At 38.6% G+C, this 18,863-nt stretch overlaps 1 protein-coding gene across 2 annotated transcripts in view; it reads right to left on the reverse strand.

Moving 5' to 3' along the window:
• LOC104246334 (CHD3-type chromatin-remodeling factor PICKLE-like) overlaps positions 1-18,863 on the reverse strand; it is a 59,460-nt gene that overhangs the window by 31,543 nt on the left and 9,054 nt on the right. For both annotated transcript variants that reach the window (XM_009802142.2, XM_009802141.2), the window contains exons 6-16: positions 18,539-18,780; positions 18,345-18,440; positions 18,033-18,169; positions 17,707-17,919; positions 17,515-17,622; positions 9,677-9,727; positions 9,481-9,580; positions 8,112-8,254; positions 7,939-8,036; positions 5,881-6,019; positions 5,613-5,782 (exon numbers count right to left, since the gene is read on the reverse strand). In XM_009802142.2, the coding sequence (XP_009800444.1) occupies positions 5,613-5,782; positions 5,881-6,019; positions 7,939-8,036; positions 8,112-8,254; positions 9,481-9,580; positions 9,677-9,727; positions 17,515-17,622; positions 17,707-17,919; positions 18,033-18,169; positions 18,345-18,440; positions 18,539-18,780 (1,497 nt within the window). The remainder of the gene's footprint in view (positions 1-5,612; positions 5,783-5,880; positions 6,020-7,938; positions 8,037-8,111; positions 8,255-9,480; positions 9,581-9,676; positions 9,728-17,514; positions 17,623-17,706; positions 17,920-18,032; positions 18,170-18,344; positions 18,441-18,538; positions 18,781-18,863) is intronic.

An 18,863-nucleotide genomic window follows, 5' to 3' on the forward strand; every position in this document is an offset into this window, starting at 1 on the left:
GAAAATATTCCTTTTTAGAACAAAACTCCTACATCGATTGACTATTTAACCTAACCCCTCCCCTCCGGCCTCTTCAAGTTTGCAATTCTCATTGATTATTTAAGACAAGCAAATTCTCTATTCCTTTGCATATTTGTATCTATGTGATTGTGTATTAATTTTGGAACTGCATATAATAAATGAGGACATATCAAATTTTTGGTGTATTGCTTTCTAAGTGTTGCAATGATTTTCTCTTCAAATATTTTGCTCTCTTTAGGTTTATTTTTTATTGAGAAATTTTTGTAAATTTATTAATTATTATAACTTATGCTTATATGCTTATCATAAAATAAATTATATTTATCATAAAAATTATCTTATTTAAGCACAGTTGTATTTAAAATAAAATGACAAACAGAATATTTTGTATTTGAATCGATCTGGGATCTAAAATTTTGAAGAAATTATGCCCTAAAAAGTGTAAACAGTTATAAGGTTATTTAAGTCATTTTAACAGAAAAAGAGCTTAACAGCATTTTATTATCAAATACTGCAGCAGCTTATTATCAATTTCAGTACTTGTATCCAAACACGTAACTACTTATTTATTAAATCAGTTTCAACACTTAAAAGTGCTTTTCAGCACCTAATGCTTATCAGCTACTTCAAATCAGCTAATCCAAACGGGCTCTTAGTGATTTGATGAAATCACATTAGTAAATATATAGTATTAACTACTTGCTAATTTGACAATAATGAACAAACAATTAATTTGTTACTATATGATGTGTATCCTTTGAGTTAGTACAGATTTTGTTATATTTCTCAATACTATATTAAATAATAAAATATAACTAATATTTATTAAAATAATATGATATATTAGATCATTATTTTATAAGATTAATATTATGTCAAATTATCCGCGCATCGCGCGGGTTCTAACACTAGTAATATTCTAACACGCACCCTCATACTCAAAGTTGAGAAACCAACTTGAGTTTGTCCATTCTAGAAGCATAAGAAAGTAAATATTGTCGAAAAATATGCCAATAACACATGGATATCTGGTTAGTAAAGCTCTAGTTTTTTCTGATAACGTAAATTATATTAATCAAAAGGGAGAAAACTCTCGTATACAAAAGGTATACCAAAAAGTAGAGAATTTACAACAAAACATGATTCTCTACAAAAGTTGCCCAATCTTCTATACAAGTAAGGGGCTATATGAGTGCACCAAAAAGCGATCAAAGATAAAAGGTTATTCTTAAGATGTGAAAAAGGAGGCTCAATCCCATCAAAAGCTCTCCTATTTCTCTCCCCCCAAACTATCCACGTGAGAGCTAGTGGTGCAAACTTCCACGCCTTTTGCTTTCTTCTTCTATGGAAATCGGCCCAGCTATATGACATTTTCTTTACAGTGCTTGGCATCACCCATTGAACACCAAAAAGATTCAAGATTGCCCTCCATAGACCCGAGGACACAGGGCAATGCAACAAAAGATGATCAACTTCTCCCCCTGAGCTTTTACACATGTAGCACCAATTAACAAGTGTAATTCCTCTCTTTCACAGATTTTCAACAGTCAAGATCACTCCCCTCACCGCTAGCCATGCAAAAAAGCACACCTTCATGGGCACCTTAGGAATCTAGATCGAGGAGTATGGAAAAGTGGCCTCCTCTCTCACCAACATACTCTAGTAAAAGATTTACGGTGAACAAACCATCGCCACGCAACCCCCATCTCCAAGAATCACAAGATGGCTGGGGCCTGTCTTGCCCATATAGCAGTGCCAACAAATCTTGGAGCTCCGCAATCTCCCAATCTTGCATGTTCCTTCTAAATGAGAGGTCTCATACTACCCCTCCCCCCCCCCCTTCATGCTCCTTGCGAATCTGTTCGACCGTCAATTCCTTCTGGTTTGAACCTCTTAAGACGTGGGGGAAAGATACCCTCGTAGTATCCTCTCCACACCACCTATGATTCCAAAAGCTGATTCTCCTTCCATCTCCCACCCTGTAAGTGATGTTGCCATTGAAGGCTTCCCAATTCTTCATGATGCTCCTCCACATGCCACACCCGAAAGGTGTTGTGATTGTCTTGGTCCTCCAACCCCCTCTCGTCAAATCGTACTTTTCTACTATGATCTCCCTCCATAGAGCATGCTCTTCTACCCCGTATCTCCACAGCCACTTCCCCAACAAAGCTCTGTTAAATACCCTAAGATCTTTTACTTCAAGTCCATCCCACTTCTTTGGGGAAGTGATTGTTTGCCAATTCACTAGATGAAACTTTCTAGTTCCATCTGCCGCATCCCAAAGAAAATTCCTTTGAATTCGCTCCAGTTTATCTATGATGCTCACAGGAGCTTGCAACAGAGACAAGTAATAGGTGGGCATACCAGATAAAGTGTTTTTAATAAGCACTTCCTTACCGCCTTTTGACAAGTACCGTTTCTGCCAGCCTGCTAATCTTTTTTCAACCGTTTCGATCACTGGATTCCAATCCGTAATATCCTTATGCGAAGCGCCCAATGGGAGACCCAGGTAAGTAGTGGGAAGAGAGCCCACCTTACATCTGAGAACACAAGACAAAGCATCAATATTAGCAACCTCATCCACCGGGAAAATCTCACACTTGCCGAGGTTGATTTTGAGTCCTGATACTATTTGAAACCACTGCAGGACCTGCTTCAGGTAGGTCAACTGATCCATATCGGCATCACAGAAAAGCAGGGTGTCATCCGCAAAAAGCAAATGAGAGAGTTTTCGGGGGCTGAGCACCCCGATAGGAGCTGAGAATCCTCTCATAATCCTCCGCCCGCCGCACGATCCATCATTTTGCTCAGGGCATCCATCACTAGAATGAATAGCATAGGGGATAGGGGGTCACCTTGCCTGAGACCCCTGGAGCTGCCAAAGAAACCACACGGGCTACTATTAACAAGGACAGAGAATCTGACTGAGGAAATGCAGAACTTGATCCATCCCCTCCATCTTACCCCAAACCCCATCCGCATCATAATGAAATCCAGGAACTCCCAATTGACATGGTCGAAAGCCTTCTCAAGGTCCAACTTGCATAGTAAGTCGGGTTCTCTATTTTTCCTTCTGGAATCTACAAGTTCATTTGCCACCAAAGCAACGTCCAGGATCTGCCTACCTTCCACAAACGCATTCTGGGTGGATGAAACAGACACGTCAAGAACCTTCTTGAGTCTATTGGAAAGCACTTTAGAAATAATCTTGTAAAATCTCCCCACGAGACTAATAGGCTTGTAGTCTCTGATACAAGATGCACCTTCTTTCTTAGGCACAATAGTAATAAAAGAAGCATTGATACTTCTCTCGAAAACACCATTCACGTGGAAGTATTCAATGGCTTACATCAACTCCCCCTTAATGGTGTTGTCCCAACAGAGCTAGAAGAAAGCCAAGGAGAAACCATCAGGCTCGGGGGCCTTATCACCAGCACAACTCGACACAGCCTCGTGCACCTCCTCCTTCTCGAAAGCCCTTTCTAGCCACTCACTGTCTCCCTCCCCTATGTGGTTGAACTCTATTCACCCCAAAGTAGGCCTCCAAACTAACTTCCTCTTTGTATAATTTCTCAGAAAACCCCATTATCGCCCCTTTTACCTCCTCTCCCTCAATCCTCGTCCCATCCACAACTAAGGACTCTATGAAGTTTCTCCTTCGATTTGCAACCGCAACCCTGTGGAAAAAACTTGGTATTCGAATCCCCCTCCTTTAACCAGAGCGCCCTCGATTTTTGCCGCCAACTAGTCTCCTCAGTTATTGTTAACTCGACTATTTCCCTCTTAACCTCCCCCAATCTCGCTTTCTCAGATTCATCTAACTCCATCGCCCCTTCCCCTCTCTCTAATTCCCTCAATTCATGCATAAACTCCCTCATTTTAACCTCTACCCTCCCAAAAACCTCCTTATTCCATCTAATAATATCTCCCTTGAGCAATTTAAGTTTCTTCGAAAGACGAATACCCCGTAGCTTGTCCACCATTCTTTCACTTTGTCACCAAATCCCGGCACTTTCAACCACATGTTCTCGAATCGGAAAGAAGCACGCACCCCCATCCTCTAGATCCATCTAGCAAGATAGGCAAATGATCCGAAGTCAGGCTAGGTAAAGGAATCTGCAGTACATTCGGCACCAGCTCATCCCAGGAGAGTGATATCAGAAATCTATCAAGTATAGACCTTGAGTTGGAATCCTCCGCCCTGGCCCAAGTACACATTTCCACTGATAGAGGAAGATCAATGAGAAAGTGATCATTGATGAAGTCAGAAAACTCCTCCATGGCCGTCGAAATCAGACTACACCATAATCACTCGTCTGGGAATCTAATAGTGTTAAAGTCTCCCCCTAGAACCCATGGAATGTTCCATTCCCCCACAACATTGGCCAATTCCTCCTAGAAAGATACCTTGGACCCTTTTCCTACCGGTCCGTACACTCCCCCAAATCCCCACTCCACCCCACTCACTCTATCTTTGACAAGAGCTGCTAAAGAAAAAACACCCTTCTTAATCTCCTTTACCTCCAAGCTCCTATCATCCCACATAAGAAGAATGCCCCCCGCACTTCCCGCTGCTGGAACCCAGTCATATTTCACCCAACTACCTCCCCAGACACTCCTCACACCCACATCCGACAAAACTTCCATTTTGGTCTCTTGAAAACAAACTAAGTTGGCACCCCACTCTCTAACTCCGACTTTGATGATGGCCATTTTGTTTGAGTCATTCATCCCCTCACATTCCATGAAAGAATCTTAACTTCCATAAGTAACAATATCCCCTTTTCCCCCACCCCCCCTAGCCGAGCTCCCTTCCTCCCTGTCACACACTCGGCCACTTCTCTGGTACACCATTACATCCCCTAGATTAATTTGCTTAACACCTTGACCCAACTTCTTCCTTGCACCATCATTGTAGCTCTAGTTGTCAGAATCTTGTCATTCTGCCACCGAAAGAGTCCTCGAAAAGAAGCTAAGTGTTGCTGTAGTTGCCATATGAGAGATGTGTGGCGTCGGTCGCTAGAGAGAATAATAGCACTAATTGAGCTTGCTAGATAAAGAGGAAGAAGAAAGCCCAATCAGAATGGAACAATAAGATGGACTGAAAAGGGAAAGTACGATCATAGGGGCCGCTCAAAAGACTCGTTAAGTAAAGATAAGAATTGCTTAGCTTAAGAAAAGGGATAATGACATCTCAGTTGCATTGCTAACCCTAAGACTTGAAAACTTTAACTATAATTTGTAGTACGAAAGTACTTTCAATTTCTACAAACCAGCCGATAGAGATAAGGAAAGATGAAGACTTGCTCGGATGAAATTTTGTAAGATTTAGAGTTTTACCTAAGAACCTTCAAAAGTTTGGCTAAGTTTCATCCAGGAGATTAGAAACTCGATTATTTTGTTCCGGCACAAAATACTAACAGGGATGATGCTTCTTTGATAACAGATAGTCTAATACCATTTACTCGAGAAGGTAAAACTCATGCAGGTGTATTCAGGATTACACAGTTATGTTAATATTTCCATCACTATTGCTTTGTAAGGAGCCACTTTTGAGGAAAGGAGATAATCTAGTGGAACAATAAAATTACCTGTCATAAATAACTACTGTGTCAGCAGTTGCAAGGTTTATTCCTAAACCCCCTGCCCTAGTAGAAAGAAGAAAACAAAATCTTGATGAATTCTTAGCATTAAATCGATCAATTCGGATTTGTCTCTCTGCTCCACCAACTTTTCCATCAATCCGTTCATATTGCCATTTCTGAAAAATTACCAGGTAAGTGTACCAAACTCGAAATAAAGAAGACAGACTTTGAAATAGCTCTAATAATAATTTAATGAACTAGTTTGTATCCATACCCTATAGTTACAGTAGTCTTCTAGCAAGTCAAGCATATGCTGAAATTGAGAATATATAAGAACTCGGTGCCCTTGTTCTTTAAGCCTAACCATCATCTTGTCCAGAAGTTGTAATTTGCCAGAAGATTCCAGCAGCTGTCTGTCAAATAAATACAAGCCATAGAACAAATATATATATGAGGTAAACAGAAAGAGCATAATGAACTTTCTTAAACTATGTTAGCTCCATAGGCACCGTTCTTGTTCCCTAGGTCACCAAGAGTTACACTGCTGAGACAACGCATAAGTTAACACTTGGAATTTCAAAAGGTGGATTATTGCATTTAAGGGCCACTAACAATGTGAAACTCCTCTTTGATCCTCGGTTATAAGAAAAGTCAATTTTCTTTTTGGAAGGTAGCACTTCAGTCAAAGTTATGATGGCATCCAAGGGAAATACAAGAATCTTAAATGCCACTTACTTCAAGGGAGATTTGGCACATTGAAATAACCAGAGAAAGTAGGCGACTGAAAAGAGAATAAAATACTTTGACCCGAAAAGAAATGAAGAGAGAGAGAGAGAGAACTAGAAAAAAGAAAGAAAAAAAAGGACCATTGCTCTCTCATTTCTCAAGTTTAACTGCCACATCATCTCTTATCCTACAGAAAGCAACCAACGGCATCCCTATCTTCCTCAACGCCATCATCTCCACTTAACCATATCCAACTTTTTCCCCTTCCAACCACTTGCCCACCACACCTCATGATCCCCAACCCTCGGTCCGCAAGTCCCCCATCCCTCCCAGGCTGCTAATCACCCTCCAGTTTAACATCTTTAAGATTTTCAACATAAGCAAGCCCGCAGCCTCCCTCTTCATCTGCCATTCTACTGTTCAATGAAGAACATTTCCCTCATAATCCCATATCACCCCTTCTCCACTCTCAGCCCTCACTAACAATGTCAAACTCCACACACCCAGAGTTGTCAAAGGCGAAAAGCATCAAGTTCTATCGAGACTTTAAGCACAAAGTGCATTTGAAGGTGTTCTAATGAAGAAAGACGCAAATGAATAAAAAATGATTAAAAAACAGATGCAAGAAAATAACAACTTCCTCTGTTTTATATTGTGTAGCACTCTTTCCTTCGTATACTATTCCAAAAAGATAAGACACCTTTGTATATTTGGAAACACTTTAACTTTAAACTTCTCATTTTACCCTTAACAGCATGCTCTTACAGTAATAGAAATGGCATGGCATATTTAAAACCACAAATTCTAAGGGTACTTATGGTATGCGCCAAAAGTATTTCTTTCTTCTTTAAACCCCCTGCCTAGTCAAACACCATCATATAAAATGAAGTGGAAGAAACGATACATATAAAAAAAAATATATATATATATATATATATAATCAAGGCATCGAAAAGCCTGCAATAAATAAGATATATGAAGTAAAAACCATATCAATCAAGTTCAACGGCCATCTTAAATCTCTAATTTCTAATTGCAAACCATGTAGTTTTAACTTTATAATACGCATTAACGACTGTTTGCCAACTAAATTTTGTACTTTTTATTCTTTTCACTAAATATACATCCATAACTTGGCCGTAACAAGGAATATATTGATTTAAGAGTTATTTACTGGTTATTGTTTCCCTCTTCAAGATGAAGGTCATGGGCGTTGCAATAATTGATTTGGTGCCTACCCTAATGCTCCAAAGCGAGAGAAAGTACTTAATGTGTGTCTGCACCTTCAGAGCTTAAGTGGGCTATCACATTGCGCTCACAAGTGGCATTTCCTATTTTAAGAAAATGTAGGAGATTAAACTTTAAATTACCTATACATAAAAAAGTATTTGTATAGTTTCATCAACAATTTACTTAAAACTGCCATTTTTGTAGCATTGCAGGTGAATTTTTAATACGAGTAGTCACAGAGGGTTAAAAAGAGCTTTGCATAACCAGAGGACCGACTCTAAAAGAAAAAAGCCCTCATTAAAATCTCCACGAAAACTCAATCTTAACAAACAAGAATTAACAATCATGCAGATGACTGTGAAGAAACATGACATACTTGGTAAACTCATTATTATCCTCTGGCTCAACACCTTCTAACATAAACGGATGACAGCAGAGCTTGCGCAGCTCCATCACCACATTTATGAGTGAAATCTGATACACAAACATCCAACAAGGTCAGAATTCCTTTGTAGCAAAAAGGGTATCTTAGACAAGAAATTGGCCCACCTGAGCACCTCCCTTGCGAGTCAGTATCTGGAAGTTACGGGTCAGAATAGCTTTGTAATATTCTTTCTGTTTGCTACTCAATTCCACACGTAAAATGAGTTCTTTTTTAGGAGGAAGCTCTGTCATGACATCTTTCTTGACTCCTGAAAAACCAAACTCGCAACTGAGAATAGTCTAAAATAGATGTCACAAGGAAAAATTAACTAAATTCATGTTCTCGAAACATGCCCTACCTCATGAATCTTTCTAAAATAAACTAAGAGTTATACACAATTCTCAAGAAAATGATAATTCTCAAAAACTAGAGTTACACACTAAGAATTTATGAGCTGATATTAATTTTTGTTTCATAAATTCCCTAAGCATTGTTGAATATACATGTTTAGGAAGCTCAATTCTTTCGCCCCAATCAGCTGGGAAAATATACGCAGCTGATTTGGGAAGGTGCAAAGGTCAACCTAATAAGAATTTCTAATGAAATGATAAAAGAGAAGTTTGAAAATTTCCTTGTTGTTGGGCCATTATAAATCTGCAATGCTTATTCTATAATGATAAGCCATAGTGTCATGACCCGCCACATCATCATGCCACGTAGGTGCCACTTGGCATATATTTTTGCCATATGGAAGGGTTACATAAGTTAGGGACTAGATCTTGGTGGAATATTCTAGAACTATGGAGAATTTCCTTGGAAATGTTCTAGATATTTATGCATTTGTAGGAAGGTTCTAGAGAAATATAGAGGTTTCCTTAGGAAGACCCTAGAACCCTATAGAATTGTTAGGAAAGTCCTTAGAAGAATCTAGATGTGTAGAATATTCTAGAGAAGGGACTTAGTTGTAAATATGGAAGGACTTGTAGAACAATTATTATTTACATACTAGCCCATAGGTGATTAGTATAAATAGGGGCATTCATTTGTAATTCATCAACCAAGCTAAACTATCAAGTTCTCTCTACTACAAAAGTTTCCTTTGGCAATTCTCATGTGTTCTAACATTCCCTAGCGATCTTGAGTGTAGTAAGGTTGACTTGGCATAGCAAGAACGTGAGCAGGGTGTGCAAGATCGTGAGCGAATTGCCAAGTGCCGCACGTGCGCTTAGTTTAAGACTAAGGACATGACAATAGTGTCCAAAGACAAAAACAAAAGTTCATGTTTAATATGAAAAGTTTCATATTACTACAAACATGAATCGCAATTTGGAAAGGCTTTTACAAGGATATAGCTAGGATGACATTCAGAAATCAACAAAGAAAATATGACAAACAGGATAAAGGAAAAGCTGATAAGATATACATTTCACCAACCGTATCATCGAACTAACAAATATTCAATCACAAAAGCAGGAAAAAGTTTCAGAATCTTACTTCTGAGGAGATGAGGTGCTAGCATTTTATGAAGTCTTGAAACCTGTTCCTCCTGACTAATGTCCTCAAACTCCTGCTGGAATTCCTCCAAGCTTCCAAACTGCATCCGACATCAGGACCCATGAATATTTCACATGACAACTCAACAAGTAAACTAGTGCTATAAGCTTTGCCAGAAACATGTAGTGGGACTGACCTTTCCAGCGTCAAGGAAGTGCATCAGCATGAAAAGCTCATCCAGATTGTTCTGAAATGCATTGAAAGAATAACTATTAAAGCCAAACGAAAGAAATAAAGAAGAGTTTTCCTCATGCAAGTCAGTTTTTGCATAACAAAAAACCCATTCTTGTTTATTTGAAGATTATAATTATTACGGAAAATACAAAATATTGAAAGTGTATAAATTGTTTTAGATAGATGGTAAGAAGCAAAACACGTTAACATCAATAACCGTCACACCACAAAGGAATAGAAAAGAAGGACAGCAGATAAGAGAAAGAATCTGGTAAAGTATGCAGCCATTTCTAGAAATGGACATAAAATCCAGAAAAAGGCAAAGCAATTTGTTGCAGATGAGTTGTAGATTAGAAGATCTGCAACCAATCAGGAGCAGGTAAATGAGCACTCAGTGGTCTCAAACTTGACACTGGACAAACTGAGAGGTCAAGAAGTTAAAAAACTGTAGTTTTTAGAGTTTCCTTGAGACGAATGAAATTTCATTTCACAGGCTGAGTTAGTAACACATTTACCCCAAATTGATCCCCAGCAGGCAATCATATAGAAAATTAGCATACAACCTCCCTAAACCTATGCACCAAAATTCAAGGTAATATGTTCTATAACTCACAAGTTTATGCAAAGCAGTTTCTACGACTAACACATGTATATTGATAAGTCAATACTCGTACTTATATGTTTCTCCAACCAATGAATCCAAAAGAGAACAACTCTCGGGCCTACTTTTCCACATTATCATAATAAAACCTCCTTATTTCCACTAAGACTAAAGTGGGAATTTATCATATCAAAACAAAGTAATAACAATAAAGCCTCTTAATTTGATATTCCCTGATCGGCCACTTCTGTTCAAGTCTCTTTTTTACAGATGTATCAGTAATCCTAATCCGTACATTAAACGGCTGCAGTTCTTTCAGAATTCATGACTCTATCCGAGGAAAGATGGTGAGCTGGAGTTTAACAAAGTTCTATTGTCATAACGACCAGTAACGAAAGAAATATAGGATTTTATGAGGGCAACCCGGTGCACAAAGCATCCCGCATTCACGCAGGGTCCGAGGAAGGGCCGCACCCTGTGGGTGTGAAGTAGGCAGTCAACCCTGATGCAAGCATCGGTGGCAGATTCCATGGCTCGGATTTGTTAGAATAGTTATGTGAATATATGTAACTACTCCTAATCCCTAATGTAATAGGGGTAGGTTATGTTTTATTAATATATATAAATAGGGCTCATTGTAACATAGAATATTAATCAATAATATTTTGTCCCGTGATTTCTCACATGGTATCAGAGCATTAGTGAGAAAACATCGTTGTGCGTCATTCCAGCGTTAACCGGGAAGAAAGAACTTAGTCATCGTGCAATTTTTCCGGTGACCCAAGGCCTGTCTACGTGAAAGTCACTTTCTATCGGTGTTGTGCAAAAATCAACACCACCACGAGGTAGATCACCACTCGGCGACCAACCCATTAAAATTTCTCCAGTAGAAAAGCTACCACGCGCCGGCAACAAAAAATTTTCGACAAAGGTTCTGACCCACGCAACGGCGCGTGGGCCACTTTTTCGCGAAACTCCTTCCGGACTGCTTGCTCTCCTCACAATTCCGAGCCTACCCATCTAGTTCAAATCATATTCTGACCATTTTTATATTTTTCTGGCGTAAACAGTGATTTTTCCGGCATGAACAGTAACTCCAAAAAAACTGCTTTTCCGGCATAAATATTACAATGGCATTCGTATCACAAGCCTTTGACTCACAATCCACTAGATCCAATGCAATTCCGATGGTTTCTATACCGGATTATATGGAGTTCCTTCAATATAAAGCATGTAAAAAGACATCTTCAGGATAGCTTCGATTGTTCAAACAGATAGTAGTGTGACTTGTGTCTCCCAATCTTCAAGCTCTAAGTCATGGGTCATTAATTCAGGTGCATCTGATCATATTTCTGGTAATAAATCTCTTTTCACTAGTATTTCATATTCTCAATCTCTTCCAACAGTCACAATGATCAATGGGTCTCAAAATCATGGCAATTGCAATAGGTCAAGCAAGTCCACTTCCTTCCTTACCTTTAGACTCACTTCTTTATGTTCCCGGTAGTCCTTTTAATCTCATAGCCGTTAGTCGCTTAGTCAAATCACTTAAATCTGCTGTTTTATTTTTTGATAACCTTGTTTTTATACAGGAACGCACTACAAGGCGGATCATTGGTACCGGACGTGAATCAAATGGACTTTATTACTTTATCCTTGCAAAATCACATGGGCTCGCATCTTGTCTTCCTTCAGTAACTTGGCTCGTTACTAATTCACCAGATTTATTACATAAACAGTTGGGACATCCCAATTTGTCAAAACTTCAGAAAATGGTACCTGACTTATCTCACTTGTCCACTCTAGAGTGTGAGTCATGTCAACTCGGTAAGCATACCCACTCCTATTTCCTGCGGCGTCTTGATAATTGAAGAGAGTCGCCTTTTACTTTAGTCTATTCAGATGTTTGGGGTCCTAGTCGGGTCTATTCTACCTTGGGATTCCGCTACTTTGTCAGTTTCATTTATGATTATTCAAGGTGCACTTGGATATTTTTGATGAAAAATCTATCTGAGTTGTTTTCTATTTTTCAGACCTTCCACGCTGAAATTCAAAATCAATTTGGGGGTTTTATCCGCACATTTCGTAGTGATAATGCCCTAGAGTATTTGTCTTCCCCATTTCAGCAGTTTATAAACTCTCATGGGATTATTCATTAAACATATGTCCGTACACATCCCAACAAAATGGGGTAGCTAAAAGAAAAAATAGACATCTTATTGAAACTGCTCGTACCCTACTCATACAATCTCATGTTCCGCTGCGTTTTTGGGGGGTTGCAATTCTTACATCTTGCTATCTTATTAATCGTATGCCATCTTCAACTATCCAGAATCAAGTTCCATTCTCTGTCCTGTTGCCCCACTTACCTTTGTTCTCTCTTCCACCCCGTGTCTTTGGGAGTACGTGGTTTTGTTCATAACTTTACTCCAGGAAAAGATAACTTAGCTCCTCGTGCTCTTAAGTGCGTATTTCTGGGTTACTCGAGAACGCAAAAGGGATATTGATGCTATTCTCCTGACCTCCAGCGGTATCTTGTGTCTGCTAATGTCACCTTCTTTGAAACCCAATCATACTTCACAGGTCCAGGTAATCACTTGGATATTTTTGAGGTGCTACCAGTTCCATCTTTTGGAGATTCAGTCATTATCTCCCATTTATCTTCCTCCATAGCTCCAGTTGCAGCTCCACCACCTACAGCTCCAGTTGCAGCTCCACCACCTACAGCTCCAGTTGCAGCTCCACCACCTATAGCTCCAGTGCCACCACCTAGTCCAGTGCCACCAACTATAGCTCATGTGCCACCACCTAATCTGGTTCAACCTTCTACAGCTCCACTGCTGACTTATCATCGTCGTCCACGCCCAGCATCAGGCCCAGCTGATTCACATCCTGCACCTGACCCTGCTAATACTGCGAACTTGTCTCCTCTTAGTCAATCGATTGCACTACGAAAAGGTATACGGTCCACATTTAATCCTAATCCCCATTATGTCAGTTTAAGTTACCATCGTCTATCATCATCCCATTGTGCATTTGTATCATCTTTGTCCTTTGTTTATATCCCTAAGTCTACAGGTGAAGCATCTCATCCAGAGTGGCGACAAGCTATGATTTATGAGATGTCTGCTTTACCTACGAGTGGTACTTGGGAGCTTGTTCCTCTTCCTCCGGATAAATCGACTGTTGGTTATCGCTGGGTGTATGCAGTCAAAGTTGGTCCAGATGGCCAGGTTGATCGACTTAAGGCTCGTCTTGTTGCAAAAGGGTATACTCATATATTTGGACTCGATTACAGTGATATTTTTCTCCCGTGGATAAAATAGCATCAGTCCACCTTATTCTATCCATGGTTGTTTTCGTCATTGGCCTCTCTATCAGTTGGACATTAAAAATGCTTTTCTTCACGGTGACCTTGAGTTGTTGCTCAAGAGGAGTCTAGTGGCCTTGTATGTCGGTTGCGCCGGTTCCTTTATGGTCTAAAGCATTCATGAGTTTGGCATGACTCGTAGTGAAGCTGATCACTCTGTGTTTTATCGGCATTCTGCTTCAAATCTTTGTATTTATCTTATCGTTTATGTTGACGATAATGTTATTACCGGCAATGATTAGGATGGTATTAGTAAATTGAAGCAACATCTCTTTCAGCACTTTCAGACTAAAGATCTGGGCAGATTAAAGTATTTTCTAGGTATTGAGGTCATTCAGTCTAGCTCAGGTATTGTGATCTCACAACGAAAGTATGCCTTAGATATTCCTGGCGGTTGGTTGGTAAATTAAATTACCTCACAGTTACTAGACCTGATATTTCCTTTCCTGTGAGTGTTGTGAGTCAGTTTATGGATTCTCCCTGTGATAGTCATTGGGATGCAGTTGTCCGCATTCTTCGATATATAAAATCAGCTTCAGGCAAAGGTTTATTGTTTGAGGATCGAGGCCAGGAGCAAATCGTTGGTTACTCAGATGTTGATTGGGCAGGATCACCTTCTGATAGACGTTCTACGTCTGGATATTGTGTCTTAATAAGAGGAAATTTGGTGTCTTGGAAGTTGGAAGAGCAAGAAACAGAATGTAGTTGCTCGGTCTAGTGCAGAAGCAAAATATCAAGCAATGGCTATGGCGACATGTGAGCTAATTTGGATCAAACAGTTGCTCAAGGAGTTGAAATTTGGTGAGATAAGTTAGATAGGACTTGTGTGTGATAATCAAGCTGCTCTTCATATTGCGTCAAATCCAGTGTTTCATGAGAGAACTAAACACATTGAGATTGACTGTCATTTTGTTAGAGAAAAGATACTCTAGAGAGATATTGCTACAAAGTTTGTGAAGTCGAATGATCAGCTTGCAGATATTTTTACCAAGTCCCTCACTGGTCCTCGTATTAACTACATATATGTAACAAGCTTGGTAAATATGATTTATATGCACCAGCTTGAGGGGAATGTTAGAATAGTTATGTGAATATATGTAATTAGTCCTAGTCCCTTATGTAATAGGTTATAGGAGTAAGTTATGTGTTATGAATACATATAAATAGGGCTCATTGTAACATAGAATATTAATCAATAATATTTTCTCCCGTGCTTTCTCATAGGATTTTTATGAATAATTCAAACAGTAGGATGCCACGCAGCAACACAATAACCAACATGGTGGGAATGACTTTTGAGCTTCAGGAAGCTAGACAATCGAGGACGACCTTTTAAACTGGATATGTTGTTGTTGTTGTAGAATAAAAGATTTAACTTCACTGAGTAGATGAGAAGCACAAAGGATGCACGTTGTGCATTGAGTCCCATTCAGCAGGAAGTACAAAGAATCAGAGTCACCCCAAGTGGCTAACGTGCATTGAGTCCCATTACGCAGGAAGTAGAAAGAATCAGAGTCACCCCAAGTGGCTAAGATGGTGCAGATGAAAGTCAAAAAGAGCTTGCTTAAAGAGACAATGGAAAAGGGAAGTTGGCAGAATACGGCTTCCTTATAAAGTTGTCAGCGCGAAGGCACCGCGATGTGCACAAATCGCATGGGTGTTTGCCCTGTTGTTACATAATTTAGCTATTCTGTGGTAGGTTGAAGCAGATCACATGAGGCAACATGAGAAAGAAGCAAGAAAGAGAAATAGAAACGTCAGATCAAGTCGCTATCACCAAAGGTCCATTCCATGTCTGAGCTTAGAAAACTGAAATCTGATCTGGCAGGGAGAAAAGAACCAGAAGGCAGTTGGTAACAGTAAGATATGAACCGGAGGTACTATTATAATGGGCAGATTACTCTAAACCAATTTGGGAGAGGGAGTGGAATATACAGTTGCCCCAAGGAATATACTAACACTATACGGGTACAGAATGGTTGGTGGACCAAATATCAAAACCAGCAAACAGCTAACGATTCAGGTAGTGGAAGTGGTTGAACAGAATATAATAACATGTTAACCACTGAGAAAAATGAGGGGCAAACTCCTGGAGACTGGAGGGGACTGCAGGAGTGTGTGAGTCGAGTTTCCAAAAGTCCTTGGTGCAAGCTCCAAGGTCACCATAGAATGGAAAAAGCATATGCAGTAAACACTTCATTATAAGTATTATTTATGTTAAAAATAAATAAGTATTATTTAATCTAATCAAGAAATAAATAAGTGTTATTTATGTTAGAAAGGTTTTAATTAAAGCATAGAAAGAAATAAGTAAAGCATCCATGATTTTATTGCATTAATAATGGCACGTATGCAGTAGGCTGATATTAACGTCCCACACCACTAGAGGTTAAGTAGTTCAGTATCAGATTATTCAAATACTACCATTCTCCAATTACTTTGGGCATAAGCACAATTTGCAAAGTGATGTAGCACCTAGTCACACTCTTAAATTTTCAGAGCGCGAATTTTGAGGAGTTCAAATCGAATGAGTGAAATCCAGGAATTCTTGACTGATTCAAATGGGCAAAGAAAAATTAGAATTGCAGGGAAATCTAGAGGATGCAAGACATAGAGTATAAATAACAGATAGGGTTTGAGGAGAGAGAGAGAAAGCGAGAGATACGAAGTTATACAGAAATGTAAAGTAGTCACAGAGAGCACAACTAGAAATGAGGGTTTGAATATCACATGATCTAAGGGGTCGTTTGATAGGGTGCATAAGAATAATGTTAAATAGGGTATATTAGTAATGCTGGTATTAGTTATGCTTGCATTAGTTATGCTAGTATTAGTTATGCTGACATATTTCTTATCCATTGTTTGGCTTGATGTATTAAAGTATTGCACAATTTCTAAACGAATTGTTTGTTTACAAAAATGCCTTCAAAACTAATCCACAATCTAACTTTTTAAAAGAAACATATGTTAGAGAAATGTTTTTATATGAAAAAGTTTTAAAAAATTATTTTATTTGTCTACTTATATTGTAAAATAAAATTAAATGTTTATTTATAAAAAAGGAAATATGCTAAGTATTTATTTATTTACTAGGGATATAATTTTATTTCTCACTATTTGAATTATTTTGAACTTACATTAATATACTAACTAACATATTTTAATCAAGCATAAATTTTGAAGGACAATTTTGTCTTTAACTAAGCTAATGCATGCATTAAAACCCATTGCATTGCTAATACCATTGTTTTCTATGCATTAGTTATGCATAGGATAATACCAAAGAGGATGTATAACTAATGCCTGCATAACTAATGCATAGGTTCAAAATATCTACCAAACAATGTATTATTAATACACAAAGCCAATGCATGCATTAGCTTATCTAATGCATCCTACCAAACGACCCCTAAGACATATACTTGAAAAAGGTTACATGATCTATGATTTAAAAAAACAGACATGCAAGGAAATGATCATTTACTTGAAAGATAACCTGAAGCAACAGGTTAAGGAGGGTTTATACGTTTTCTTGGGGCATATTATACATCTGTCGCATACAGCTGCAGCCTGCTCTTCCCAAGGGTGTTCATTATTTAACAAATCCATTCACATGTTCAAAAAAAGGGGGGCAAAAGCTATAACCATAGAAGTAGAATAACTGGTCAAACAAACGTAAAGAAAGACGGGATTAAATTTTCTACCAATAATTTTAGTATGGAAGATGTAACATCAGGATAAATACACTCCGTAATTCTGCATAACTGGGTATCTGAACATGAAATGAGAGAACTACCAGGTGCATAGAAAGCAACCTATTGCAACAAACCTGAAGGGGAGTTCCAGTTAAAAGAACACGATGTCTAGTAGAGTACTGCTTCAAAGTTGAAAATAACTTGGAATCCTTGTTCTTCAGACGATGACCTTCATCAACAATCTAAATGCAGATGCCAAGAATCTTTTAGAGGCAAAACAAATAACAAGCGCTAATGGCACAATTGAGGATTCAGAAAGCAATTACCATGCATTCCCACTTTATTGGCTTCAGAGAGGCACTATCCATATTGATCATTTCATATGAAGTCAGGAGGACATCAAACTTTATCCTATCTTGCTTGCTTTCACCAACAGTTTGACCAGATTTCTTTTTCTTGCTCTTCTTGAGATATTTCGGGAAGAAAAATTCATATTGTCTAATAATAGCACGAGCTTGTGCACCCCCGACATACATAACCTACACATGTCAATTCTCTTCAGGAGAAGTATTATCTGCTATTCATTATAGTAATCATGACAGTAATTATTGTTCCGCTATTCATAGTAGGAAATAAATCGCCTCAAACTTACCACATTCATTTGAGGAGCCCAAGTGGCAAACTCACGCTCCCAATTTCTCAATGTGGAAAGAGGCGCTACTACTAAATGCGGAGAAACATTCTCTTTGAAAAGGGAGGCTAAAAATGCAATACTCTGTATTGTTTTGCCTGCAAGCTTGGAAATGTATCAGCAAAAATAACCTAATAATATTCAAGAAGAAACTATAGGCAATAAGGACAATAAAAAACAATTTTAGAAAAGGACCATGCAGCAGCAGTATTACGGAAATAAGAAAAAGACGAGGAGAAACTAGAAGCAGTGGAAGAACAAAATATATCTTACCTAACCCCATTTCATCAGCCAGTATGACATGTGTCTGTTTGGACCAAGCAAAACGCAAGAAATTCAGCCCTTCAAGCTGATATGGATGCAGTGAACCTGTATTTCAACCATAGATGACGATTAAGGAACTTCACTAGATAATAGATATATACAATAACATAGTGTAGACTAATTAAAACCGATATCAGATATACCTCCAGAAAGAAATTCAGGACTGCTTTCATACTGTTGAAATTCTTTGGCTTTCTTGTTAGATTCTGTTGTCTCTTTAAGCTCACCCTTTTGTTTTGAAGATTTTTTATATCTAGACTGAACTCTATGAAATCTTTCAATTTCGTGCTGAAAAGAGGAAATGTCTGATTCAAATTCCCAGTAGCACTCATCATATGGAAGCTCCTTCCACTTTACAAGATACTCTTTTTCTTCACCATCTCCCCTAAGAACAACAGCATATTATTCAATGCAACTTAACCCAAAACTAGCATTTCATGAATCATGCATAGGCCGAAAAAACTATAT

The sequence above is a fragment of the Nicotiana sylvestris genome, chromosome 8 (genome assembly GCF_000393655.2).
Source record: "Nicotiana sylvestris chromosome 8, ASM39365v2, whole genome shotgun sequence".
Lineage (NCBI taxonomy): Eukaryota > Viridiplantae > Streptophyta > Magnoliopsida > Solanales > Solanaceae > Nicotiana > Nicotiana sylvestris.